This window comes from Marmota flaviventris, chromosome 4 (genome assembly GCF_047511675.1).
Source record: "Marmota flaviventris isolate mMarFla1 chromosome 4, mMarFla1.hap1, whole genome shotgun sequence".
Taxonomy (NCBI): domain Eukaryota; kingdom Metazoa; phylum Chordata; class Mammalia; order Rodentia; family Sciuridae; genus Marmota; species Marmota flaviventris.
In genome coordinates this window covers 158,693,184-158,715,956 of record NC_092501.1, presented here as the reverse complement: position 1 = coordinate 158,715,956, position 22,773 = coordinate 158,693,184, and the positions used below count along the sequence as shown (strand labels likewise).

The window sequence follows — 22,773 nt, the reverse complement described above, 5'->3', positions numbered from 1 at the left end:
AGCCTGGTTCAGACCACTGGACCATCACATCTCTCACATACACACCTGGGTGGAAAGAACCACACCAACCACCAGTAAACCCAGTTAAGCTCCAATATCTGCATACAGCCTTAGGTCTTACAAAGACTAAACTATAAACTCCCCCTTACCATTCTCCAAGGTAAAGAGAGCTACAGAAAAACTAAGGTTGCTAAATAACAGGTTTAACTTAATTTTTAAGATAATTTGTTCTATGAGGCATTACAAACTACAATTTACATTTTTCCTTACCTTTTTTTTTTGGTGGTGCTGGGGATTGAACCCAGGCCTTGTGACTGTGAGGCAAGTACTCTAGTAACTGAGCTATATCCCCAGATCCCTAACATTTATACTTTTCATGCTAAGGGTCAATAAATCATTTAAAGATTAATTTCTAGGTGCCATGCTTTGGTCCTCTCAATTTGTCCAGGTCACATAAACCCCCAAGGGGAGAGACTACTTGGTCACAGCTACTCAAACCATTCCACCCTGACACACTTAATGGTACAGAAAGCAAAATGCTTTCCTGGCTGAGTCTTAAAAGGACTGAAGAAAATTATTACAACATTTCTAAGGAGGGAGTACCCAAATATTGATAATCTTGATTATAGGCAAAACCATACATCAGAAAATAATATCCTCAATAACATCAGTCCCTAATTTTTATACAAATAACTAAGAAATGAGATGCAAGAAAGATTATTTACTGGTTAGGTACTTTTTTATAGTAGCTGCATCAGGCCTGGGGTCAGTCTTCATTGCAATATAAACTGCTAGTGCCGTCTGATCTATATGAGAAATTACAGCATTTGCAGCTTCAACAATTTCATTAAGTCTCTTCATTCGTTCCTGGGGAGAAAAAAGAGAAATTGAAAACTGGGTATATTGCTCAGTACAATACAGCATTTGATTTTTGTTATCTCGACCATGAGAGCCGGGTCTGCAGTGAGATCATCTATATCTACATGCAGCCCAGAGGCTCTGTCCTATTTCCTGATGAAGACTCTGGTAGTTGCCAACATCTCTGGAAAACATAAATATACCTAACTTACACTTCCTGCTATAGATCAACAGTGAGAGTAAACCATACATGAAGTTTGTAAAAATGTTTTTTTGGTTTGTCTTTTTACAAAGGACACCCATTTTCTGCATGTCAGAAGATTTCAGAGATGTGATTGGCTATGTTGTTCCACACATGAAAGCAGAAGTAAAAAAAAAAAAAAAAAAAGGAAAGCACTAGCTGATGAAATAAGCTGTTTTCTAATCAATCATAAAACAGATGAGAGTAACAAGATTATTATACTCATAGCGTCCAACTGTGATCACCAGAGTGCTCAGCAGTTGGCTTTTCTCCTATTCAAGTCTTTTAAGAGCTCTCTTTTAAACATACTCTAGGTGCCACCTTTCCTGATTTCTAACTGATTATGACCAGCAATTCCCTCCTGCCATGGTCCACCTTACAACAGTCTGCAACTGTGGCTCATCCTTACGAATGAGAATCACTAATGAAGTTAACACAAAGCAGGGACTTTTGCACCACACGTGTTCAGATTTCCATCTGGCCAGGAACTTGCCCTTTGGGTTAATGTCACAAGTCAACCCATAGGCTATCTTCTCTACTACCCCTTCTCACTAACCACAAGACTACTAGGTCACACCACATACATACTACATGCTACCCAGCATTGCTGCCAGTCAACTCCCAGCAGTGGCTAGGTCCTATAACCACATTAATGAAAACAGAGTAACAGGACACTTGATTTGAGGAAACATGTTTTAGTTGGCAAGAACAGACTACAAAGATAAGGATTAACCTTTATTTGAAGTACAAATCTTATCTAATATTACAGACAAAATAAGATTTATTAAAAAAAGAACATGTCCAACCTTTTCAGCATCCAGTTGATGAAGCCGTGCAACATACAGGGGAAGGTAAGTGGGATAGGTTTCTTTCAATTCATTATAAATGTCACTAGAATCCAGCCTATGGAGGTAAGAGAGAGAAACATTCACTATTTTCTTCTAAAAAGAACATTTATCTTCTGTATTTTTTTTTTTTTTTTTTTTTGGGTAGCAGGGATTCAACTTAGGGGTACTTTGACCACTGACCCATAGCCCCAGCCCTATTTTGTATTTTATTTAGAGACAGGGTCTCAATGAGTTGCTTAGTGCCTTGCCATTGCAGAGGCTGGCTATGAACTTGCAATCCTCCTGCCTCAGCCTCCCAAGCCACTGGGATTATAGGTGTGCAGCACCATGCCTGGTTTATCATCTATATTGTTTAACATTGTTTGAAAGTTCCAGTCAAAAAAGACATCAATTTGAAATACATATGTCATTGACAAAGATGGTCACTATTTGCAGGTACAAATGCTTACCTAGAATACCAAGAACAGTAAACTGAAAGTTATTTCATATAAGAGTTCTTTTAGATGTTCAGATGAAAATAAACACCAACAGCTTTCTTACATACCAGCTATAAACAGATTTGTTAAAAATAAGGAAAATCACATGCCTATTAAAAAGGAGAAAACAGCACATTCACAAAATAGCAAGAAAGATTAAAGGTCTAGAAATGCCTAAGATCTATATGAAGAAAATTCTAGACTTTTCCAAAAATTCTACAGTATCAAATAAAGAGACATAAAGCAATGTTTTTCTGTGGTTTTGATGCGCCTTTCCCTGAGGACTAAGGACGGTGACCATCTTTTCATGTGCTTATTGGCTTTTTATAATCTTCATTATAGAAATGTCTGTTGAGACTCTTTGACTATTTATAAAACTGGGCCATCTTGGAGAGGATTATGCTCAGTGGCAGAGCACTTGCCTCACACATGTGAGGCACTGGGTTCAATCCTTAGCACCACATAAACTGAATAAAAGTACTGTGTCCATCTAGAACTGAAAAACAAAAACAAAAACAACAACAACAAAAAAAACCCCAAAACTGGGCCATCCAACTCTGGATTACCGACTTGTAATTTTTTATATATTCTGATAGAAGCTCCTCAGATATTAAAAAAAAAATTTATATATATATATATATATGTAAATATTTTATATATAATATATATATTATATATATATAAATATTTTATATATAATATATATATATTATATATATATATAAATATTTTAACTCACTCTTCTCACTGTCCTGATGCTATGCCTTCAGACAAAAATGTTTTTAAATTTGAATTGTGTAATCCATGATGTTTCTAAGATTTACCATGATGTCTTCATTCAGAAACTTCAGTTCTTTGACACATTTTTAAGTAAATTTGTGTAGAAGATGTAAGGCAAAGGTCCACCTTAATTCTTTGTCCGCAGAGCCATCTAACTGACCCTGTACCTTTGTTAAAACATCAGTTCTTCCTCACTGAACGGTTTTGACATTGATACCCTTGTCAAAATACAAGTGGCAGGAAAATGACATATTTTTCTGCATGACAATCCTACTTTTGGAGCTGGGCACTCTTGGTGGAGGGAGAGAGGGAGTCTGGGGTTTCCTTGGCTTCCTGGCCAGATGTGGTATCACAATGCCCTGAGCACTGGGGTCCAGTGTTCTCATCATACTTCCCAACTAGGATGAGGTAACAAGACTATAACCAGAGAGCCCAACTGTGAACACCAGAATGCTCAGCAGTTGGCTTTTTTCTTATTCAAGGCTTTCAAAAGCAGAAGGGAATCCCCACTTCTAGAATGCATTCTGCTAGAACCTAGCCTTAGCAACAGGTGGCTGGAAAGATATGAGAAATGATGTCCTGGTTCCTCCTGAAAACAAAGTGATCCCTCTCATGGGAGCTGGGTGAGAGGGAGCCTGTGTCCACACTGGCACCAGTTTGAAGTTAAATTTCTGTTTCACTGAATTGAGAGTGAAGAGTGAGCAGTGGTCTTTGTTGGAACACCACAGACTTTCATTTTTCTTACCATTTTGTAGATATTTCTGAGCATGTTTCTTCACTTGCTGTGCACCCTTAGGATAATTTTTAGAGTGTTGTTCTTTAAAAAAATAATTTTTCACTAGTTTTACTGGGGAGCAGAATTATTGGGGTTCTCAGGCTATCATCATTATACAAGTCAATCTCTGCAATTTCACTTTTGAGAAATTTACGTTGTATTGTTAAGTTCTCATCCTCCAATAAGTCAGAGTAAGACTTTGACTCCTGGTTGAGAAACAATCTAGCTTTAAATGGGAAGGTATATTTGCATGTGGACCCACACATAACGGTTCAATCCTTGGGAATTATTTTTACATTATAAAGACTTCTGTTCCCTCCAAGACTTCATAACTGCAAGCATGCATATATAATCAGCTAAAGGGACTCTCACAGAAAACCAGTGATGAAAGAAACACTGCATACAAGTGGAAAAAGGAACTCATTCAACTACATAGAATAAAATATTGTGGAAAAAGTAAGCCTAGGGGCTGGGGTTGTGGCTCAGTGGTAGAGCGCTCGCCTAGCACATGTGAGGCAGGGTTTGATTCATAGCACCACATAAAAATAAAAATAAAATAAAGGCACTGTGTCCAACTACAACTAAAAAAAGAAAAAAGAAAGAAAAAGTAAGCCAAAACTCAAAGTTGTTGAAAATCTGTGACAAATACAGAAAAACATTAATATCTTTTATATTAAATTTAAACTGACAAGAAAAATCTAATGTTCCAATAAAAGACTAGGCAAAGAACATATTTATAATTGATAGAAGCTATACAAATAACAAATAACTTGCAAAAAGCTCAATTTTAGTGACTAAAGAAGTGTAATTACATAATTTAAGACAGCAATAATGGCTTCTTTTTGGCATCCTGTAGTAGTAGTATATATATATATACACAGATGAAATAGAAATTATATTTGCACTAGAAGGCAATTTAGCAAAACAGATCAAGATGACTTAAAAATTAATGTTTGACTAAAAAATTACACTATGCTACCTGATGGAAGTTAAAGAAATCTTTATAAAAATGGTCACACAGAATTAGTAAAGAGTTTTAAACACATATATGCTAAATGTTTAAATAGATTACACTGTATCCATAGTACCATCAACTATACAGTAATTAAAAATGGTTCTTTAATGGGTTACTAAATCACACAGGAAATGCTCATACCCCTCTGCCCCCAATAACTGGAAAGCTAGGACACATTATTATTTACACTGCTAAATGTAAAAATATAGAGAAAAATAATAAAAGGACAATGATTATCTTTGGTAGGAAAAAGTTTTCTTTCTTTTCCTTTGTATACCTATCCACCAATAAAATTATCTTCAAGAGCAAATTAAAGTGATTGAAATATTTAAATTTTTTGTCACAAAAGATTATTATAAAAATGAATATATATTCATATATATATATATATATATATATATATATATATATATATGAAACATTTAGAAGAAATTGTAATCCTACTATCCACTATTAGCAGTTTTGGATAGAATGTGGATATCTACACAATATTGTAATTGGGAAAACAAAACTAAATATCTGGAGGAATAAAACCCACTCAAAAACTTACTTTGTCATCCACTGAATTTTAAGATCCCGTAATGCTTCAGTAAACTCTTCTTTTAAATCTTTCTCTTTTTCTGAATCTTTTTCTTTGTCTTTGCTACCATTCTTAGTCTTTGTTGGTGGGGGTATTAGGTAGTAATGAACAGGAATTACATCCTATAAATGTAGAGAAAGAATTTTAGATTAATATGCTTAATTTTTTGTACCATTAAATCCTCTTCAATAACTGAATATCATGTAATATATATATCATGTTGTGTCTGAATTGTACTACCTTATATTCCAGATTCTAAGGGTCATAATACATCAAAAGTGTCCACCTGTAATCACAATACTCCCCCACCCCCAAACTTTAAAGTACTAATACTTCTAATAGTACCTTTAAAAATAAAGGAGACAAGAACAAGCTTTTCTCCAGTTGAGTGTATTTGGTATTCTTAGCTTTATAACTTATATTTGACAGAGTAATGACAGGAGTCTGTTGACCTTTCACATTTTAAATTTAAGCAGGAGAGGGAATAAGTTAAAGATATAAAGAGATAAGATCCTCATTTCTAAGTAAATCTAAGAGCCATTAACTCCTTTGTTTAACCAATAGGATTTGGTGAGCTCCTTCAATGTGTCAGACAATGCTCTAACAGATGAAAAAAAGTGCAGAGAAGGCCCTTTCCTGTCCTTACAGACACACATTCTAACTGGCAAAGTGAGAAATACACGTACAAGAAAGTAAGAGATTAATTGATTTCTGATAGTTTGAAGTCACTAACAATAAAAGAACTCAGAGTGATGGTTAGGTAAGGTGAGGGAACCAGTGTAGACAGAATGGCAATGGAAACCTAAATGGATCTAAAATGAGCACATGAATGAGTATAAATAAACCTAAATAATCTAACTGAAGAGAGAATGAGACATACCCCGTTGAGTAATTAGGTTTTGAAGGCAGAAGGTTTAGCAGCAGACACAGTAAACAGGATTTGATGAAATATAGTTAAACAAATAGATGTTAAGTACTTAGCAGAGCCTAGCGCAACAGTTTTATGCAAAATAGTTGATTTAAGACACAACTAAAGAATTCTGCTTTTAAATGACTTGATCCTATGTGGATTAAATTTTTTCCTTTGTTTTTTAATACCTCCCCATAATATTTGGAGAATGGATCACAGAAGGCAAAAGAAGAGGCAGGGAAACAAACCTAGGAATTGTGACATGGCATTAGAATGAAGGACAGGCTATGGAAATAGAAGAAAATGAACAGAGAGAAATTGTTTGAAGGAATCACCAACAGTGCTTCCTGACATTGCTGAAAACTATGGGGATGAGTAAGACCACCAGGACAGGAGATGGGGAAAGAGAAGCCCAGGGCTTGTCCCAAAGCACTCTACTATCTAGAGCACTGTGATTGAGAGAGCAAGCAAAAGCAATCTGGGGTCAGGGACACCTTGAGGAAAAACCACCATGAAGACAGGAGCAACCAAGTGATGGCAGAGCTGGGGTGGTGCCCGACAGGGAAGAAGGTGAGCTGACACCTGGCAGCAAGGAGCCTGTGGCCACCTTGGGAAGAGCAGTGCAGTGGGATAAAGGCCAAGGAAGGAAGAGAATAGGGAGGGAACAAGTCTATATATGTTCTGAGAAATTTTACTCTGTAGAAAACATAGAAATGGAGTATAAAAACATTTGTTTCATAGCAGGAAGGCTTTTCTTATGAAAAGTAATGCACTGTTTGGCAAATGAAATCACATATTACCACACTAGGTTTGTTTTGGTTATCTTTAAATCATTATTTATAAAGTTAGTTTCTCAAATGCTATCTTCATGTTCACATTAAAAATAATGTTAAATCAAAGCATATGTTCCATTTAGTTAAGTTTCTAAAAGCAGAACAAATTATGTTATCAAAAAGACTTTTACTGCCGTCATTATAGTATTTAAGAAAAAAAAATTCACATACATTGAGACAAAGATAGCAGTACAAGGCCCTATTTCCTCCAAACAGAGTTTTTCAGTATATATACTATATAAATATGTTCACTTTAACAAAGTTCTCAGTGGAATTCAATTTTGGGTATAAAATGCTATAACAGTAAATCTGAAGAACGACTGCTGTAATTTTAATAGTGTTTCAACACAAAACAATAACTATTATCTCATAATTCATTTATAGCACAGAAAACCACTTTGACATGAGATTCTGAACAAACACATCTGCAGCCATTTGGGACCCCTCTCCTTCTGAGGCCAGGGATAGGGCCTGAATAAGGGCTTTATCTGAAGTGTGAGATCGGAAAAAACAAACAAACAAACAAACAAGCTATTGCTTAGCTTTTTTAGGACCCTGCCATAGTTCTTTAGGTTGACTCTCCTGAGTGGGTGTGGCCTTGGGCAAAGCCTAGGTAAAGTGTTTGCTAATAGTCTACCACCAAGGACCTACTGAAACACTGTCTTGGCTCTGTCTGCTGCACAGACACCAGGCATCCAGAAATTAAAGATAGAAGAGGCTTCCAGTATTCACTTTCTGTTAAGGCAGTTCGCTTTATCGTCCAGTGTGTTAGAGTGAGAATGCTGCTTGCCAGGCAGCCCCCACTCATTCTAACAGTTTCCCAGACTAGGAAGAACTGTGACATCTCTGGATAGGAAAACCATGTAGTATTTATTGTAAGGCAATGTCTCCTCTGGAACTCAGAGGTAAGGCATTTTCTATTATTGTTTTAATACTGAAGAAAGAAAATAGAACTGATTAAAAATGAGAAATCCACTAAAATAATTTATTATAATAAATTAACAAAGACCTATAAAAAGCAGAAAGAAATTCCATAATAGAAAGCTTAATCTATTAGGAAAAATACAAAAGAAAAGTTTATGATGAATTATCTTAAGCAAAAAGCAAACCTTTATAATCAGTACCATTATAAATGCTAGTAAAATTCTATAAAATACTTCAGAACAAGAATTTATTATCAAAATTATAAGTCTGATAGTTTTAATTCAATTATTATCAAAAGAAAAAATGAGGCTGCCTTTCATTTGTGATATCAAAATCATTTTATTCTTTTTTTTTTACAATAAGTATCTTTTCAACCTGCTTCTCGAGGCTCAATGTAAGGTCAATTTAATAGAAATGGTTTTGTACCTTAAATCTTGATTAGGGTTTAAAAAGACAGCCAAGAAGCATCATCAGAGCAGAAAAGCTCTGAAGAGTATTCCATAGTAGACATTTAATGGTAAATAATAAATTTTTTTAATTCCACTTACGCACAAAGGATTTCAGTAGTGTTCAAATTGACACAAAGTCAAACTCACCTGTCAAACTACTCTTTTAGCAGCATAACATTGCCATTTATATTCTGATTCAAAAATGCAAATTCTCTAGTTCTTAAATTATTATTAACTGTAAATTCAAAAATTCAAAGCTTTATACAAACTAAAATAACTAAAGATTAATGCTATATATGATCTTTTAAAAGTAACTAAATTCTTTCACATTGTATATCCATACACAATTTTCTTTGTAATGTGCCTACACTGCTTATTTTAAAGTTAGAGCCTACACTTGCACTGAAGACAGGAAGGAACAGGCAGAAGTCACTATAGTGGCCAAGTTCCTCATACAAAGCCTTACTAGCCATCTAGCAATGACAATCTGATTCATTCAACTCTTTCTTACCTTGCACATCTTAACACAAACAAAACCCACCAGAATGCCTCCAAAGTCAACCAAAATATATTAAGAGGAAAGAAAGAAAAAACAAACAAACAAAAACCTAATTGGGCATGACCTTGATGATATGCATCTTCTATCTTCAATGACTCCTAGAATACTTTCTCCCCTTTCTTGAAAGCAATGACTTTCAAACTATCTTCGTGACAAACCAAAGATGCAAACATCAATATATAAAATGAAATACAGTTTTTACATGCTGCCTTCATTTCTTCAAATAAATTTACCTGACCCACAAATGGGTCAAAATGTCCACTTCAGACATACTGGTCTTTATTCTTCTATCTGGGAAGATAATTTCTGGGGTGTACTGTGTTTGAACAAAGCATTTATTGTTGTACAACAGTATGAACATTTTAATAAAGGAATTTTACCTATTATAAAATGGTGATCCCCAGTTCCATAACACTAGAAATTAAGAAACATAGTTATCTTTTGTCTATGTCTTAAAACACTACTGACTCTCCACTGCAGTTAGTTCCTGCTGAAGCAAATGCTAAACGGTGCCAGTGGAGCTTCACTAAATGTGAATCTTTTAAAATTTTCTTTGTTGAGTTACATTTGGCTCTAGCTGTTAACAGGTTCCCTTATGTGCTATGGGGAAGTCAAGCAGACCACTGGAAGGCAAAATCTGTTCATATTTAGTATATGCTTTAATTTTTTTGTCAGCAGTTCTTATTTCTGGTCCTGTGATCTCCATTGATGTCTTTTGTCTCTATCCTTCCAGAACAGGATAGATTCAAGAGCCGGGAATAAACTTCACTTTAGAAAGCTGGAATATTTTATTAATCATATCAATCCAGTTTAAAAGTGATTTTAATTTTGTATATAAGTGCTTTGGCCTCTATGGCTAAATTTTTAGGATGATCTCTTTGTAAGATTTTAGATAAACAAAATTCCAAATTTTATTACTTGATATCATATCTGTGGCAAGAAATGAATAGCATTAAAATTTTTTGATACAATGGAACAATAGGAGTCTTCCAGCAATTTACGATTGGAAAAAGCCTTTAGAAAAGCAGTATGTCAACACTGCTTGTAGGTACAGTGAAGAGCGCTGTACTGCAGAATGTAAAGAAAGGAAACTAAGGGTGAGATTTTTTTTTTAAAAAAAAAAGATTTATAATAGTGACAGAAAGTTTAACTAATATGTAAATAAGGTTTTAAGACATTGTTTTTAAGAACTGACAATCAGTACCTTTTTAAATTTTCCTTGTCGTTTGGCTGCAGACTGCCCCTGGGAGTTAGAACGACATTCTGTAAGAAAACATGCACAATCTACACAGGATGGAGACACCACCTCTGTCTAATTTTCTTCTGACTTGCATTCCACCTGCATGTGTCTGTGATCCAAATGGCATGCTTTTATACAAAGCAACACTGCCACTTCAAATATAAGTATGCTACTCTAAGAACAAATGTTTTTCAGCTTTTTATCTAAAGTATTTAGTGACCAAAGTTCATTGCTTAAGATTAAACACAAATTCAGCTGACAGTCCGCAGGATCTGATTCTAAAGGGTGTCATCACAATAATGCAAGCCTATGCATTCTAATAAAAAGCATCATTCAGGGTTATCATGAAAGTCAAACAGAAGTAAAACAGTTACCTCCCATCTGCCAAAAAACATCAGGAAAGCAAAACTACTGAAGAAAGATTCAATAAATAATGCAATGGAAATTATAATGCACTCAACAGCTTAGGTTACTGCTCTAAGAAAGTCTACCTTACTGACTACAGTTAACTAACCATGGTTCATGCCACCCGGCTGTAATTTCACAATTGCTTCTGAAACTGCAGTCAGGAAGTACAAACAATTTATGATATTTCAATTCTTTTCTGTTATGCTTGTCACACAAAGTGGACTCTTCACAAGAGTCATCTGTCATCTGGGTGAAAAGTTCAGAGCTGCAGCCTCATATCTGAAGCAGCTATGTTTCCAAGGAAATGAAATCTACAAAAAAGACTATAAGGATTTCTTAAATTCCAATATCAACCACTGACTTACTTCAAATTATACTAAAGGATAACTTAGAAATGAGACCCAAGAAACATTGGGACAAACAATTTTTCTAAGTACAAAATTCCTAAATTATGCTTCAATGGCAGTGAATAAATGACCTTGTTTCAACAGTGGCAAAAAATAAATTAGACTTTAAGATGCATAAAATTTCATTTTGATAACATTAATAAATCCCAGCATCAAATGGTAGACTGACTTAGCTTTGTAAGAACTAATGCTAAGCTGTAAGAATGCAAAGCTGTTAAGAATGATAACTTTAATGAATATTGAGCTAAAATGACTCTATGACAAAAGGTGACAAATGGATGTAAGTACCATTCTCATAGTGAATTTGTAATGAAAACACAGATGGAAAAAACTGACAAATACCTATAAAGTTGTAATATTTGTTTCTAAACTATGACAACCAGAAACAGGTTTCTAAGAGAAAGCATAATTTTGAAACAATAAAAGGCAATGCTAAAAGACATTTATTTGCCTACATTAATTATGTAAGATTTCAATAAGAGAAAGGTTTGCTCAAGTGTGAAAAATGTTGTTCATTTGTAATAAATGTTCTAATTGGCTTTTAGAAGCAACCCAAGACAATGTGATTTACTCTAATTTCTATAATATTAATGAAAATTCTACAGCATGCTTTAATTTTAAAGATTTCATTTATTTAAGCCAAGTTTGATTTGAATGTACAGGTTTCATAAGAAACTCAAGTACATCTGCCACTGAGGCAGGATGGATTCAGGGCCAGAGCACACAGGCTTGTGGAAAAGACTAAATATTTAGAAAATATGACACATTTTAGACAGGCAAATATTAATCCTGTTTCACTAGTTACTTGAGGAAAAATACTTTAAAACTGCTTCCCCTCTACCCACTGCCCATGGATATTTTCTTTTACCCAAACTGAAATGTGGAATTAATTCCTATCTTTAAAGAAATGGAAATTTTGAAACAGATAGTTTCAGTGTAAATAACTAATACTTACAGCTTTTTTGCCAAGTTCAGTCTTTGACAATGTTAGTGATCCTGCAAGGTAGCATCCAGGTCCCGCCCCTTTAGGTATTCTAATGGGAGAATTAAAGAGGGAAAAAAGCAACAAAGAAGAAAGTTTCACAAAGATAATTAGGGGAAAAATGTCAAAACAATTCTGTGCTGAAAAAATTCCCCATAGCTAAGATTTCAAAGAAATAACTTCAGTTTAAAGTGACAACATTCTATAAAAATTTTGCCTAATACAATGAACTCAAATTGGAAAGACCACAGTACAGGTGTTCACAGACCACAGTATCAGCAAAGTCATCACTTACTTGTCATCAGGTAAGGAAGTAACAAAGAATGGTTGGTTATATTTGGGTGGTAATGTCAAGTTGCTTGATTTCTTCTTTCCTAGAAGTGCAAGGCTATGATTTTCATGAATATCTAAACTCAAGGTATTAGATAACCTATGAGAAACAATAAATGGAAGGTCTTTAAGACGCTCCAGGTCACTGATTTGTTCATGACGAATCTGTAGTCGAATTGTATAATCTCCTTTCTCCAATTTCAAAGAATACTAAAAAAGAAAAACAAAACTAAACTAAACATTTGGGGAAAGTTCAATTTAATCAAGCAAAAAGAAATGACAATAAGAGGATAAGAGAGGGACACACAAGTGAACAAGATACATGCACAAACTAAATGCCTCATGTGCCAATGAGCAGACAGATCAGGACACTGAGCTGCTGCCCCTGGTCACACAGGTAGTGAAGCACAGGAAGTTCAAGTCAGGTCAGACTCCTAGGCCTTTACTCTTCCCACAACAGAATACTGCCATATTCTTGGCTAAACCAGTGTCCATTCTAGACTGATAAAAGCAATTTTTTTAAAGTTCATGGGTCCTCAAAGACACAAACTACAAAAAAAAAAAAAAAAAAGAAGTGCTGTATAATATCTAAAACAAATACACATGGTGCATGTGCCTACATATGACTTCTGGTAATGTTTACACTGTAACTCAAATGTCACACCCCTTTACATCGAACAAGAAAGAGGAAGCCAGCAGAGATCAAGGAATACACAGTGATAATGTTCATGGAGAATGGATGTTGTATTTTGCATCTGCACTTTCTTCTGAGAAGATCTGAAAAGTAACCAAAGTAACAGCACTGCAGTGATTCAGTCTGCACCAAGATGAGACTACTGCTTGCTTTGAGGAAAACAAATTTCAATCAGGGATAAGATTTCTATAAATTATAATTATAAGCACTTAATATACAGCTGTCAAATTAAGAAGTAGATTTGAAAGTGGTAACAAACTGAAGCCACCTGGACACTGCTTAATGTTCCCTTTAGCTCATTAGACCTGGGGTCACTTCGAGGTGCTCACGTACCTAGGATGATTTGCCTTCCACTTTCACATAGGTAATGGCAGTGTGTAGGAAGGAGAAATACTACAAACAGCTACACTGGGCTAGGGGTGTAGCTCAGTGGAAAAGCATGTACTTAGGATGCACAAGACCCCAGCACCTTAAACAACAACAACAAACTACAATGCCCAGGGCCCACAGGCATCATGCACGCCCTCCTCTAACCCCACACAATCAGCTTAACTACATGGCGGAAGAGCTGTCAATCTGTTCCTCAACAACTACAATAGACAAGGAAGTTCCTGCAGTTTGTAAAAGTACTAAACTGCAAGACCATGGCATCTTTAAAATGCACAAATATTACAATAACAAGAAATTAGGGTTTCGTGGGATAGTTTCTGTTAGTTCTAACAAATCATCACTGCCAATTTTATACCTGATGTGGATAGGCATCACCTGAGCCCATCTGTCTTTTGTTCTGGTCAAAAATAATCCAAAGTTGGCTGTCAAATTCTGATTCATATAACAATTCACAAAGAAGTGGGCAGCTTGGAGTTACTTCTCCACTCTTAGGCTATAAAAAAAAAAAAAAAAGCTAATTATACAATGTGGTTTATACATGTAATTTCTTTCCCTTTTTTGGGGGGTACTGGGGATTGAACTCAGGGGCACTTGACCACTGAGCCATATCCCCAGCCCTATTTTGCATTTTATTTAGAAACAGGGTCTCATTGAGTTGCTTAGTGCCTCGTTTTTGCCGAGGCTGGCTTTGAACTCACGATCCTCCTGCCTCAGCTTCCTGAACTGCTGTTTACTATGATTTCTAATATAGATTTTGAATACTGGTATCAAGATAAGATTTTTTTCATTAAGAAGTATTCAGAATGCTTTCTTCTAAAACTTACGAAAATGCAGAACATCTAGTATTTTGACACTAATTAAAGACACTTTTCTTTACAAATGTTAAAAAATACAAACATAGCTATTATGTTCTTGTTAACCAAGCAATAAATATTCTTCAAGACCTCTAATTACTTTATAAAATTGAAATCTGACAATTTATTGACATCTATTTTTTCCCTAACACCAAAACCAAATTCATATTTATCATATTTTTACTGAAATCTCACTATAAAAACTCTGATCCAGTGTTTACACTGGTTTCAAGTACTGTCACACTCATTCCACCCGGGAGCCATTCTGAGCTTTTACTCCTTCGAAGCCCCCTTCGGCAAGCTATCATGCCTGGCACCATGATCCAAAGGACTATGACACATCCAAGGCATCTAATCACTCTGGGTCAGATGGCATTAAGGAATAGGTATTACTAAAAGGTCACTACTAAATTATGCTTTGTGACTTCACATCAGAATGGTACTTAGATGAGTAGAAACCATAATTTCCTAAGCATAATCCCAAACTAACCAGGGTTAATAACTTGACTCTCTGATTCATGAAACACAATATTTCATCATGTGGATGTACTTTACCAGGCAAACACTTACTTGATGAAAGTTATATGTCAGGACCATCTCATAAAGTTGACGATTATTTGGCAAAACATCTCTTGCTCCTAAAGGTTTTGTTTTTGCACTCACTGGGCTACAATAAAGCAATCACACATTTTATTTGATTCAAAAGTTCATTTAAGAAGACAACATGGTAAGCAACAAAATTTATAACATATTACAGAAGTTACAATGAGTATTCCTAAAAATTGCTTTTTTCAGTACACCTCATAATATTTTAATCATTAACACATATGGTTCTTTATTGCCTGAGTCTTAGCAACACAGTTTAAATTTTGCAGTAAATATTACAAAGGCAATATTTTCAGGATAAAAATATTATTAAATATTGCAAATAGCTCTTAGCCCAACTAAATCTCACCACTAGGGTGGACAATCACTAATAGTGCTGAAGGACAGGTTTTGATTTTGCATCCGGTTCAAACTGCTGCTAGTGCTGTACTGCCATGGCAGGGCCATAATATGCCCTTGTCCTGATAGGGAATAGCATTTAATTTTTTTTTAATATCCTCTAATGCAAGTCACTGTACAAATTTTTACAAAAAAAGCACTGAGATTAGGAGAATCACTTTTTAAAATAGTTAAAAATGTGAAATTTATTAATGTTGTTATCCCATTTTTATAATGTTAGCAGAGATAGCCTGTGGATAGCACAGTACAGATGATTCTATTTTTTCATTTTATAATTTGTAAGCCACATACACACATATAAAGTGCGCGCTCTCTCTCTCTGGGCCACTGAGCCACATCCCCAGCCCTATTTTGTATTTTCCTTAGAGTCAGGGTCTCACTGAGTTGCTTAGCGCTTGCCTCACTACTGCTGAGGCTGGCTTTGAACTTGAGATTTTTCTTTCTCAGCCTCCCAAGCTACTGGAATTACAGGTGTGCACCACCGCACCAGGCCTCTCTCTCTTTTTTGATTATAACATTCACAGGACTTTCTAATTACCAGATTCTGGCCTATAGTGAGTGCTAGATATTAAAAGCAAAGGCTTTGTGTCACTGATACTTAGTTCAAATTTTTGAGATTTAGGGGTAAAACTTCCAAGAAGATACAAGCTAGACATACCCTCAACTACTATTCCCTAAGAGGTTCTCTTAATGCATTCACTACCACGCTGTATGCTGCTATGGGACAAGGGCAGATTAAACAATAAAAAAACAAGTGCTCTCCTTAACACAGCAAGAGTGAGCATGTAGCTCAGGTGCCTGTTTTCTAGGGGAGCTGCTGAGGCACAGAGTCCAAAAAGACCTGCCAGCATTATGAGTTCTGGAAGTGACTGGCTAAGGATGCACAAATTAAAATCAGAGATTACGTTAACTTGTTGCTTTCTGTCAAGAAATGAAAAGGCTAATGTCCATGATCCTAACGTGTCCTGACAGGATCACCTATCCTCTGTCCTGAGCTTTGCCAGCCAAGTGGGACAGTGAGGACAGAAACTGCTGCTGGGCTGCCTTGCAGAGACACATGAAGGCTCCTAAGCTGCAAAGTCAAACTGGATTCTCATCTCCAGTGTTCACATAGCTTAAGAAAAACGACTTTTCAAAGAATGTAAGAGATTCCCCACCCACCACCCACCATCAACATTTGTAGCCCCTAAACACTGAGTGATACCGTAGTGTTTGGACCCAATTCTTCAAAGTTATGCAGGGAGCCAGATCTTCGTATTTTAAGGACGACTGAACATCAAAACGGTTGATTCCTTCTGATGCGTGCTACAAAGGATATTTAACAAATTAATTTCCCAAACTTTAACTGAAAATAAAAAGTACTTTGTGTCTAATATAAATGTATCTAATGTAAAATTTATAAACACCTATGAACAAAGATTATTATTTTCAGAACCACAGATTAATTTCTCCAATAAGGTTTAAATATAACCAATGAAATTAGTTTTCAATAACACAAATAAATGACATTTAAAAATGATGAAAATATCACAGAACTTACAATGTTCAACTGAGGAGCAGTACAAACTATTCCATGGAAAGAAATGGTATAATCAATATTGACATCACTTAGACTTGCCCACCAACGAGCAATACAAAATTCAATTGCTTTCCCACCCTGCAGATAAAAATAAGAATAAATTATAATATATAGATCCCTATTTCCTCTAATTACAAAATATAAAAATTAGCTGTTTTTTTAAGCAATTATTTTCTTACTTATAACAAAACTCAAAGGACTTTTGTCATTTGTGCTAGGTGTTGTTAGGCACTGTAGATGTAGACTTAGATGATTACTGGTACTTAAATACACAATTATTTATCATAATCTTACACTTCTTATCAAAACATTTGAGGCATCTTTTGAAAGCATATACAGTAAAATAATGCTGAAAAAGTGGAATAAAAATTAGGATCAAAAGAAAACTAATTAAGAGAGGATAAGAGAAAGGATAAAACTTTATAAGGCACATTCAATAGGCACAGTTGAATTTTAGTCTAAGAGCCTCCTGCAAACTAAAAGAAAATCAAAATTATGGTGACACCTTTCTCCCTGTTAATAAAAGCAAAAAGGGGAAGAAAAACTGTTCCTAGCCCTGTTTTAAATTAGGTTTTTTAGAAATCAAGTGCATTAGAAAGTTTAAAGAGAGCAACCATGTAACACTGATGCAGTGCAAGGACACGGAAGTAACAGGAACAGGAAGCAGGAGATGTGGGAGAGACACACCCGCTCAGACTCAGAGCAGCAAGTGTGTGGAAGAATAGGGTAAGTCCACCTGTCTCACTTCTTACACTACAGCCAAGGGTAGAGACCTGTCCTGGTGAGGTAATCCGAACGCCAAACCCCTCAGATTCGTAAGGCATTAATAAAATAAGTGACCTGGAGAAAAGTGTTCCATAAGGAAATAATTATATAGAGGAAACAATTAAAACCAAGGTCCAAATTATGAAGTGTCAGAATCTACAAGATTAGCACTTTTCTTTGAGTAAATTATTCAAGAGTTAAAAAAGGATGAATATTTTTGTCTAATACTTAGGTTTAAGTACCCTAATTAGACCTCATTAGACTTCATACTTCATTTAATTTGTATGAACAAAATATAGAGTCCCAATGTGCTCTGGGTAGAAACTATTAAGTCAAATTCAAATAGTTAGTCTTAGCCCCACCAAAAAGGAAAGTGAGATTTCAATCTGTTAATCACACTTACTAGGACAGGAAAAGCTTCTGTCAGAGTTCCTTTTTCTGGAAGGGAGCAAAACTTATAGAATTCATGACTTCGATATGCTCTCTGTTTCACAAGCTGCACTGCATGAAGAACAAACTTGGCTGACACCTCAGAAGAACATGAACACACAGTAACTTCTAGAATAAGAAGGAAAGAAGCAAAGCTTTAAACTAGTCAGATTTAAAATATGGTTTTAACAATGACCTTTTGTTTAGGTAGTAACATATAAAGAATAAAATGATATACTGAAATGAAACCTGTGTACCTCCTTAAAAACATAGAAACAGAATATTAATAAAGCCAGAGGGCAGAAGATAATCTGCAGAAAAGAGATAAACGGGTATTAAACTGAGCTGCCCCTTGCTGCAAGCACCAGGTGACACAAGCAGCCCACAGGTACATAACAATTATCCTTATCAGGTACCTACCTCTCTCTTAAAGATCCTTCTTTTTCCTGGTTTTAGCTGAATGCCTCATATAGAAAAGAAGATTATAATTTTTAAAACCTCTATTATTTATCCTGGCCTAAATTCTATTAGCAGCTATTCATTCAACTTATTTGGTAATTTTTCCTAGTCTCTCCTGTCTCTCTTGATCTGTCTCCATCTGGTCTACTTCTACTTGCTTAGCTTGACCAGAAGGCAGTGCTGGAAATGAGCCTAAACCACGTGAGGCAAGACCAGCAGCTCATCAAAAGAATATTCTCTATTCTAATTCAAGGGAAATGGAGCAAGGTTCAGTTCTCTGTGGTTCCCAAGGACAAGTGGGCACACAGCTCTTGGAACCTAATCAGTTGCTGAGAGTACAAAATCTAGCATTATGACAATATTTCTAATTATTTGAAATAGTAACCATTGTAATACACTTCTACTCTAACATTGTAAAATGCTCTGAAATACTTGCATTCTAGATAATTCAATAACTTTTTAAAACAAAAGAAAGTATTTTCAATACCAACCTACACAAATCATAATCAGGGCAGTATATCCACTGTCATTTTCCACTAAATAAATATTAAATTCAATATTCAGTATTAATTAAAATTTTTTTACTCTTTAATATCATTGGCCTTGAACTGTACAATTCTGAGAAGGCCTATATGAATGCTACTACAGAGATGTTCAATTTAGCACCTCTAACCCTGAGCCCCAGAATAACTGTCAAGGATATAAATCTCAACATGGACAAGCTATGTCTCAGATGCTTCATAAGCTCTTGAATCTTTTAGTTTAAACATAATTAGCTGAAAGACAAGTTTGGTTAATTAAGCAACCTGCCCCAAGTAAGCATTAAGGTAAGACAGAGTCTGGATCTGAAGCCCAAACTTGTCAGTCTCCAAAGCTCCACTGCTCCATGCTGCCTTCCTCTGATCCAGGTTCTCTTAATCACCAAGTAAGTCAGAAGTTTGGACTGGAGGCTCACAAGGACTCTCCTTGGGGAAAGGCCTCTAGAAGCAATCCTTCTCTATGTAGCTCACTACCTCACCCTCTGAAAAGGACCTGGAACACAGATTATGCATAAAAGTATGTGTGGGGAATGAGTATAGTGCACCTCCTGACTATCATCTGTGGTGGACAAAGAGGAAGAAAGCAACACTCCAACAGGGGTGCAGTTCAACAGGATATACTGGACCCTGTTTCAATATGGCACTCTAACTTGCAGTTTTTGTTATTTATTATTTTGCCTTTACCACATTATATGTAATAAGAAAAGTCTTTCATTTCCGGTGATATCAAGAGGGAGGGAGACAGACAAACTGCATTTAGACAAATGACCAGAAGATAGTACAAGGAACCACAGAGATAACAAGCTCTTCTCAATGAGGTCTCACACATGTATTTCATGATTTCATTTTAAGCAAATGCTCAAAAGAGATATATACAAGCACAAAATGCTTTCTTAAGCCAAATATAAACCATTTTTAATAAGGATACTTATTGGCCTAGACAAGATAACCTGTGTAAAATGCTGAACAGTGTGTCCACACCCTAGAGGTATTCAGTAATGCTGGCTATTAATTTAAATTGGGTTCACATATTTATAACACATCATCATCCAAAATAAGAGGTCCAGACAAATTTTACTTACCAGCCCATGTTGCACCCTCAGGAACCTCAATGAAATGCCTTCTAATCTGACCAGGTTTAAAATGTACATCTGTAAAGGCTAGATCATAATGTGAAGATTCATTTACTCTGAAAATTAACAAAAATATTATTAAATGTGATATTGTCATAAAAATAGTTATGTTTGTAACATGCCCACTAGCACTCTAGATCTTATATAATACATGCAAGAGTAGTTCACCAGAAATGAACACTGGGACTTGTTATAAGTTGGTCATGAAACAGTAAATGAAATACCACCTTATTTTTAACATGTTAGCAGAGGTAACCTCTGGTTAGCAGAGGATAGATGATTCTACTTGCTTATTTTGTAATTAAAAAAAAACTTAAAGTATTTATTTCTTAGGTATAGGTGGGCACAATCTCTTTATTTTTATGTGGTGCTGAGGATCGAACCCAGTGCCTCATGCATGCTAGGTAAGTGCTCTACCTCTGAGCCACAACGCAGCCCTTATTTTATAATTTGTAAAATACACACACACATTTAAAAAGCTCATACGCCCCCCTTTTTTTTTTCTTAAAGGAATTCTACAATATTCACAAAATTTTCTAATTTCTAGATTAAGGACTATAGTGAATCCTAGATATTAAAATAAAAGGTAATGTATATTTTTGTGGCACTGATAAGTGTCTTGCAGCTATGATAAAAACTGGTGTTAAGCCCCTCATGTAGCTTCAAAAATGCCCCCTACTGTAAAAATAGTAAAGACAAACCATTTCCATGAGAAATTAAATTAAAAAAAAATTAAAAGTCAAAGGTATAACTACCTTCTACAGAAAGTGTATGTAGAATCAAATTCTTATCAGTAGGACAAACATTTAATGAGTGTTTATATAGGGTAGCTAGAAATGTAACAATGAGTAAAATATGATCCTTTGATCTAGACGAATTAGTGGGGAGGGAGATATTTTACACAGTAGGGACATATCAGGGAAAACTGATGAAGAGTTTTTGGTTCATTCAAAGGGAACCTGCAGAATCTTCCTGAAAGAGAAAACGTTATCAGCTGATTGTTGAAGGTCTTACACAGAGCCTTGTTGAAATTTCCATTGCACTTCTAGGCAATGTATGACCAAAAATTTAACTTCTTTCCCACATACATGCCATTTTTAAAATTAATTTCCTTAATTTCATCCTCTATGCCTCATAGGCTGAGATCCACCTGAGTAACTAACTCAACAGAAACTGGTAATTTAGAACTGCCACTTGTTTTCAGTATTCAAAATCCAATCTCACAGTTTGTTTTGCACATCCTGTTTAATAGGGTCCATATAGGATGAATTAAGATATAGTCTGACTTCAGAGGGCTCAAAGTCAAACAGCATAAATTAAATAAGTAAATTTTGTCCTGAGCCGTGTAAAGTGCCATGATGTAGAAAGACTGGACTACTTTTATTCAGATGCCCAGAAATGAGCCTGGTCAGTTAAAGGCTCCAGTGCAGCAAAGGCTTCAGTCGAGCAAATGCTCTCATCAACTGTAGAAACCTGGAGAGTCTGGGTGGAAAGCTGCTCAGAACCTGCACCTTGGTGTATGGCATGACAGGAAGCACTGGGTTGGGGCTAGAGCTGTGAGGAGTCATCACTTGCTATTTTAAGGAACCTAAACTTGATACTTGGAGCTGCCAGTGATGTATTTTAAGCAGGAGTAACATGATCAAATGTGAACTCCTTGGTTCCAGGGTGGACAGAGAGGAAAGGATTAAGAGTCTGGAAGCACAAAGTGACTAGAAAGGAGGAAGAGCCAGGAAAGCAAGGAGGGTGGTGTGGAGAAGGATGAAACAGCTCTTCCAAGGGCCGCAGAGGGCTTGGGGAAGCGGAAGGCTATGGTACTCCTTCCCGTGGAGCTCGGCAGCAGCCCCTACACCAGTATATTCAGTGAAGGGGGTGGGGAGGAGGCCAGGTTTCCATGGTTCTCACAGCCAACAGGGACCAGCATGGCTGACTACATGCCACCGAAAAAAGGGAGGAAGATGCGAACTAAGACTAAGCTCTGGTTACCTGGTTCTGTGGCCTAGTAATCCAAAAAGTCCACAGTATCCCACACATAGCTATTAACAACTTAGATGTAAAAATAAGTTGTGAACAACCTCTTACTTACTTTGCTGCTATAACCGCAGTGATGGGAACTCTGAACAGAGGCCCTGCATTGGGGGAGGCTATGTCATAGCCGCAAACCTTGAAAGAAACACAGTTTCAATATCTATAAATATACTTGTAGAACAGGGAGTTTAAAGGGATAATCTAGTCATAGAATGAATTAATCTTAAAACTGAAAGGTCCCACACATAAGTGGAACAGGTTTCCTGACACTAGGTCACATAAT

At 35.8% G+C, this 22,773-nt stretch overlaps 1 protein-coding gene across 4 annotated transcripts in view; it reads right to left on the bottom strand.

Annotated features, from left to right (window-relative positions):
- Tpp2 (tripeptidyl peptidase 2) overlaps positions 1-22,773 on the bottom strand; it is a 67,178-nt gene that overhangs the window by 9,210 nt on the left and 35,195 nt on the right. For 2 of the 4 annotated variants that reach the window (XM_027938849.2, XM_071611628.1), the window contains exons 15-27: positions 22,549-22,625; positions 20,412-20,518; positions 18,306-18,460; positions 17,099-17,215; positions 16,763-16,863; positions 15,124-15,220; positions 14,055-14,192; positions 12,581-12,825; positions 12,259-12,337; positions 10,453-10,491; positions 5,544-5,695; positions 1,906-2,002; positions 726-867 (exon numbers count right to left, since the gene is read on the bottom strand). In XM_027938849.2, coding sequence (XP_027794650.1) covers positions 726-867; positions 1,906-2,002; positions 5,544-5,695; positions 10,453-10,491; positions 12,259-12,337; positions 12,581-12,825; positions 14,055-14,192; positions 15,124-15,220; positions 16,763-16,863; positions 17,099-17,215; positions 18,306-18,460; positions 20,412-20,518; positions 22,549-22,625 — 1,546 coding nt within the window. The remainder of the gene's footprint in view (positions 1-725; positions 868-1,905; positions 2,003-5,543; positions 5,696-10,452; positions 10,492-12,258; positions 12,338-12,580; positions 12,826-14,054; positions 14,193-15,123; positions 15,221-16,762; positions 16,864-17,098; positions 17,216-18,305; positions 18,461-20,411; positions 20,519-22,548; positions 22,626-22,773) is intronic. The other 2 variants (XM_027938847.2, XM_027938848.2) reach the window with 2 other exon arrangements.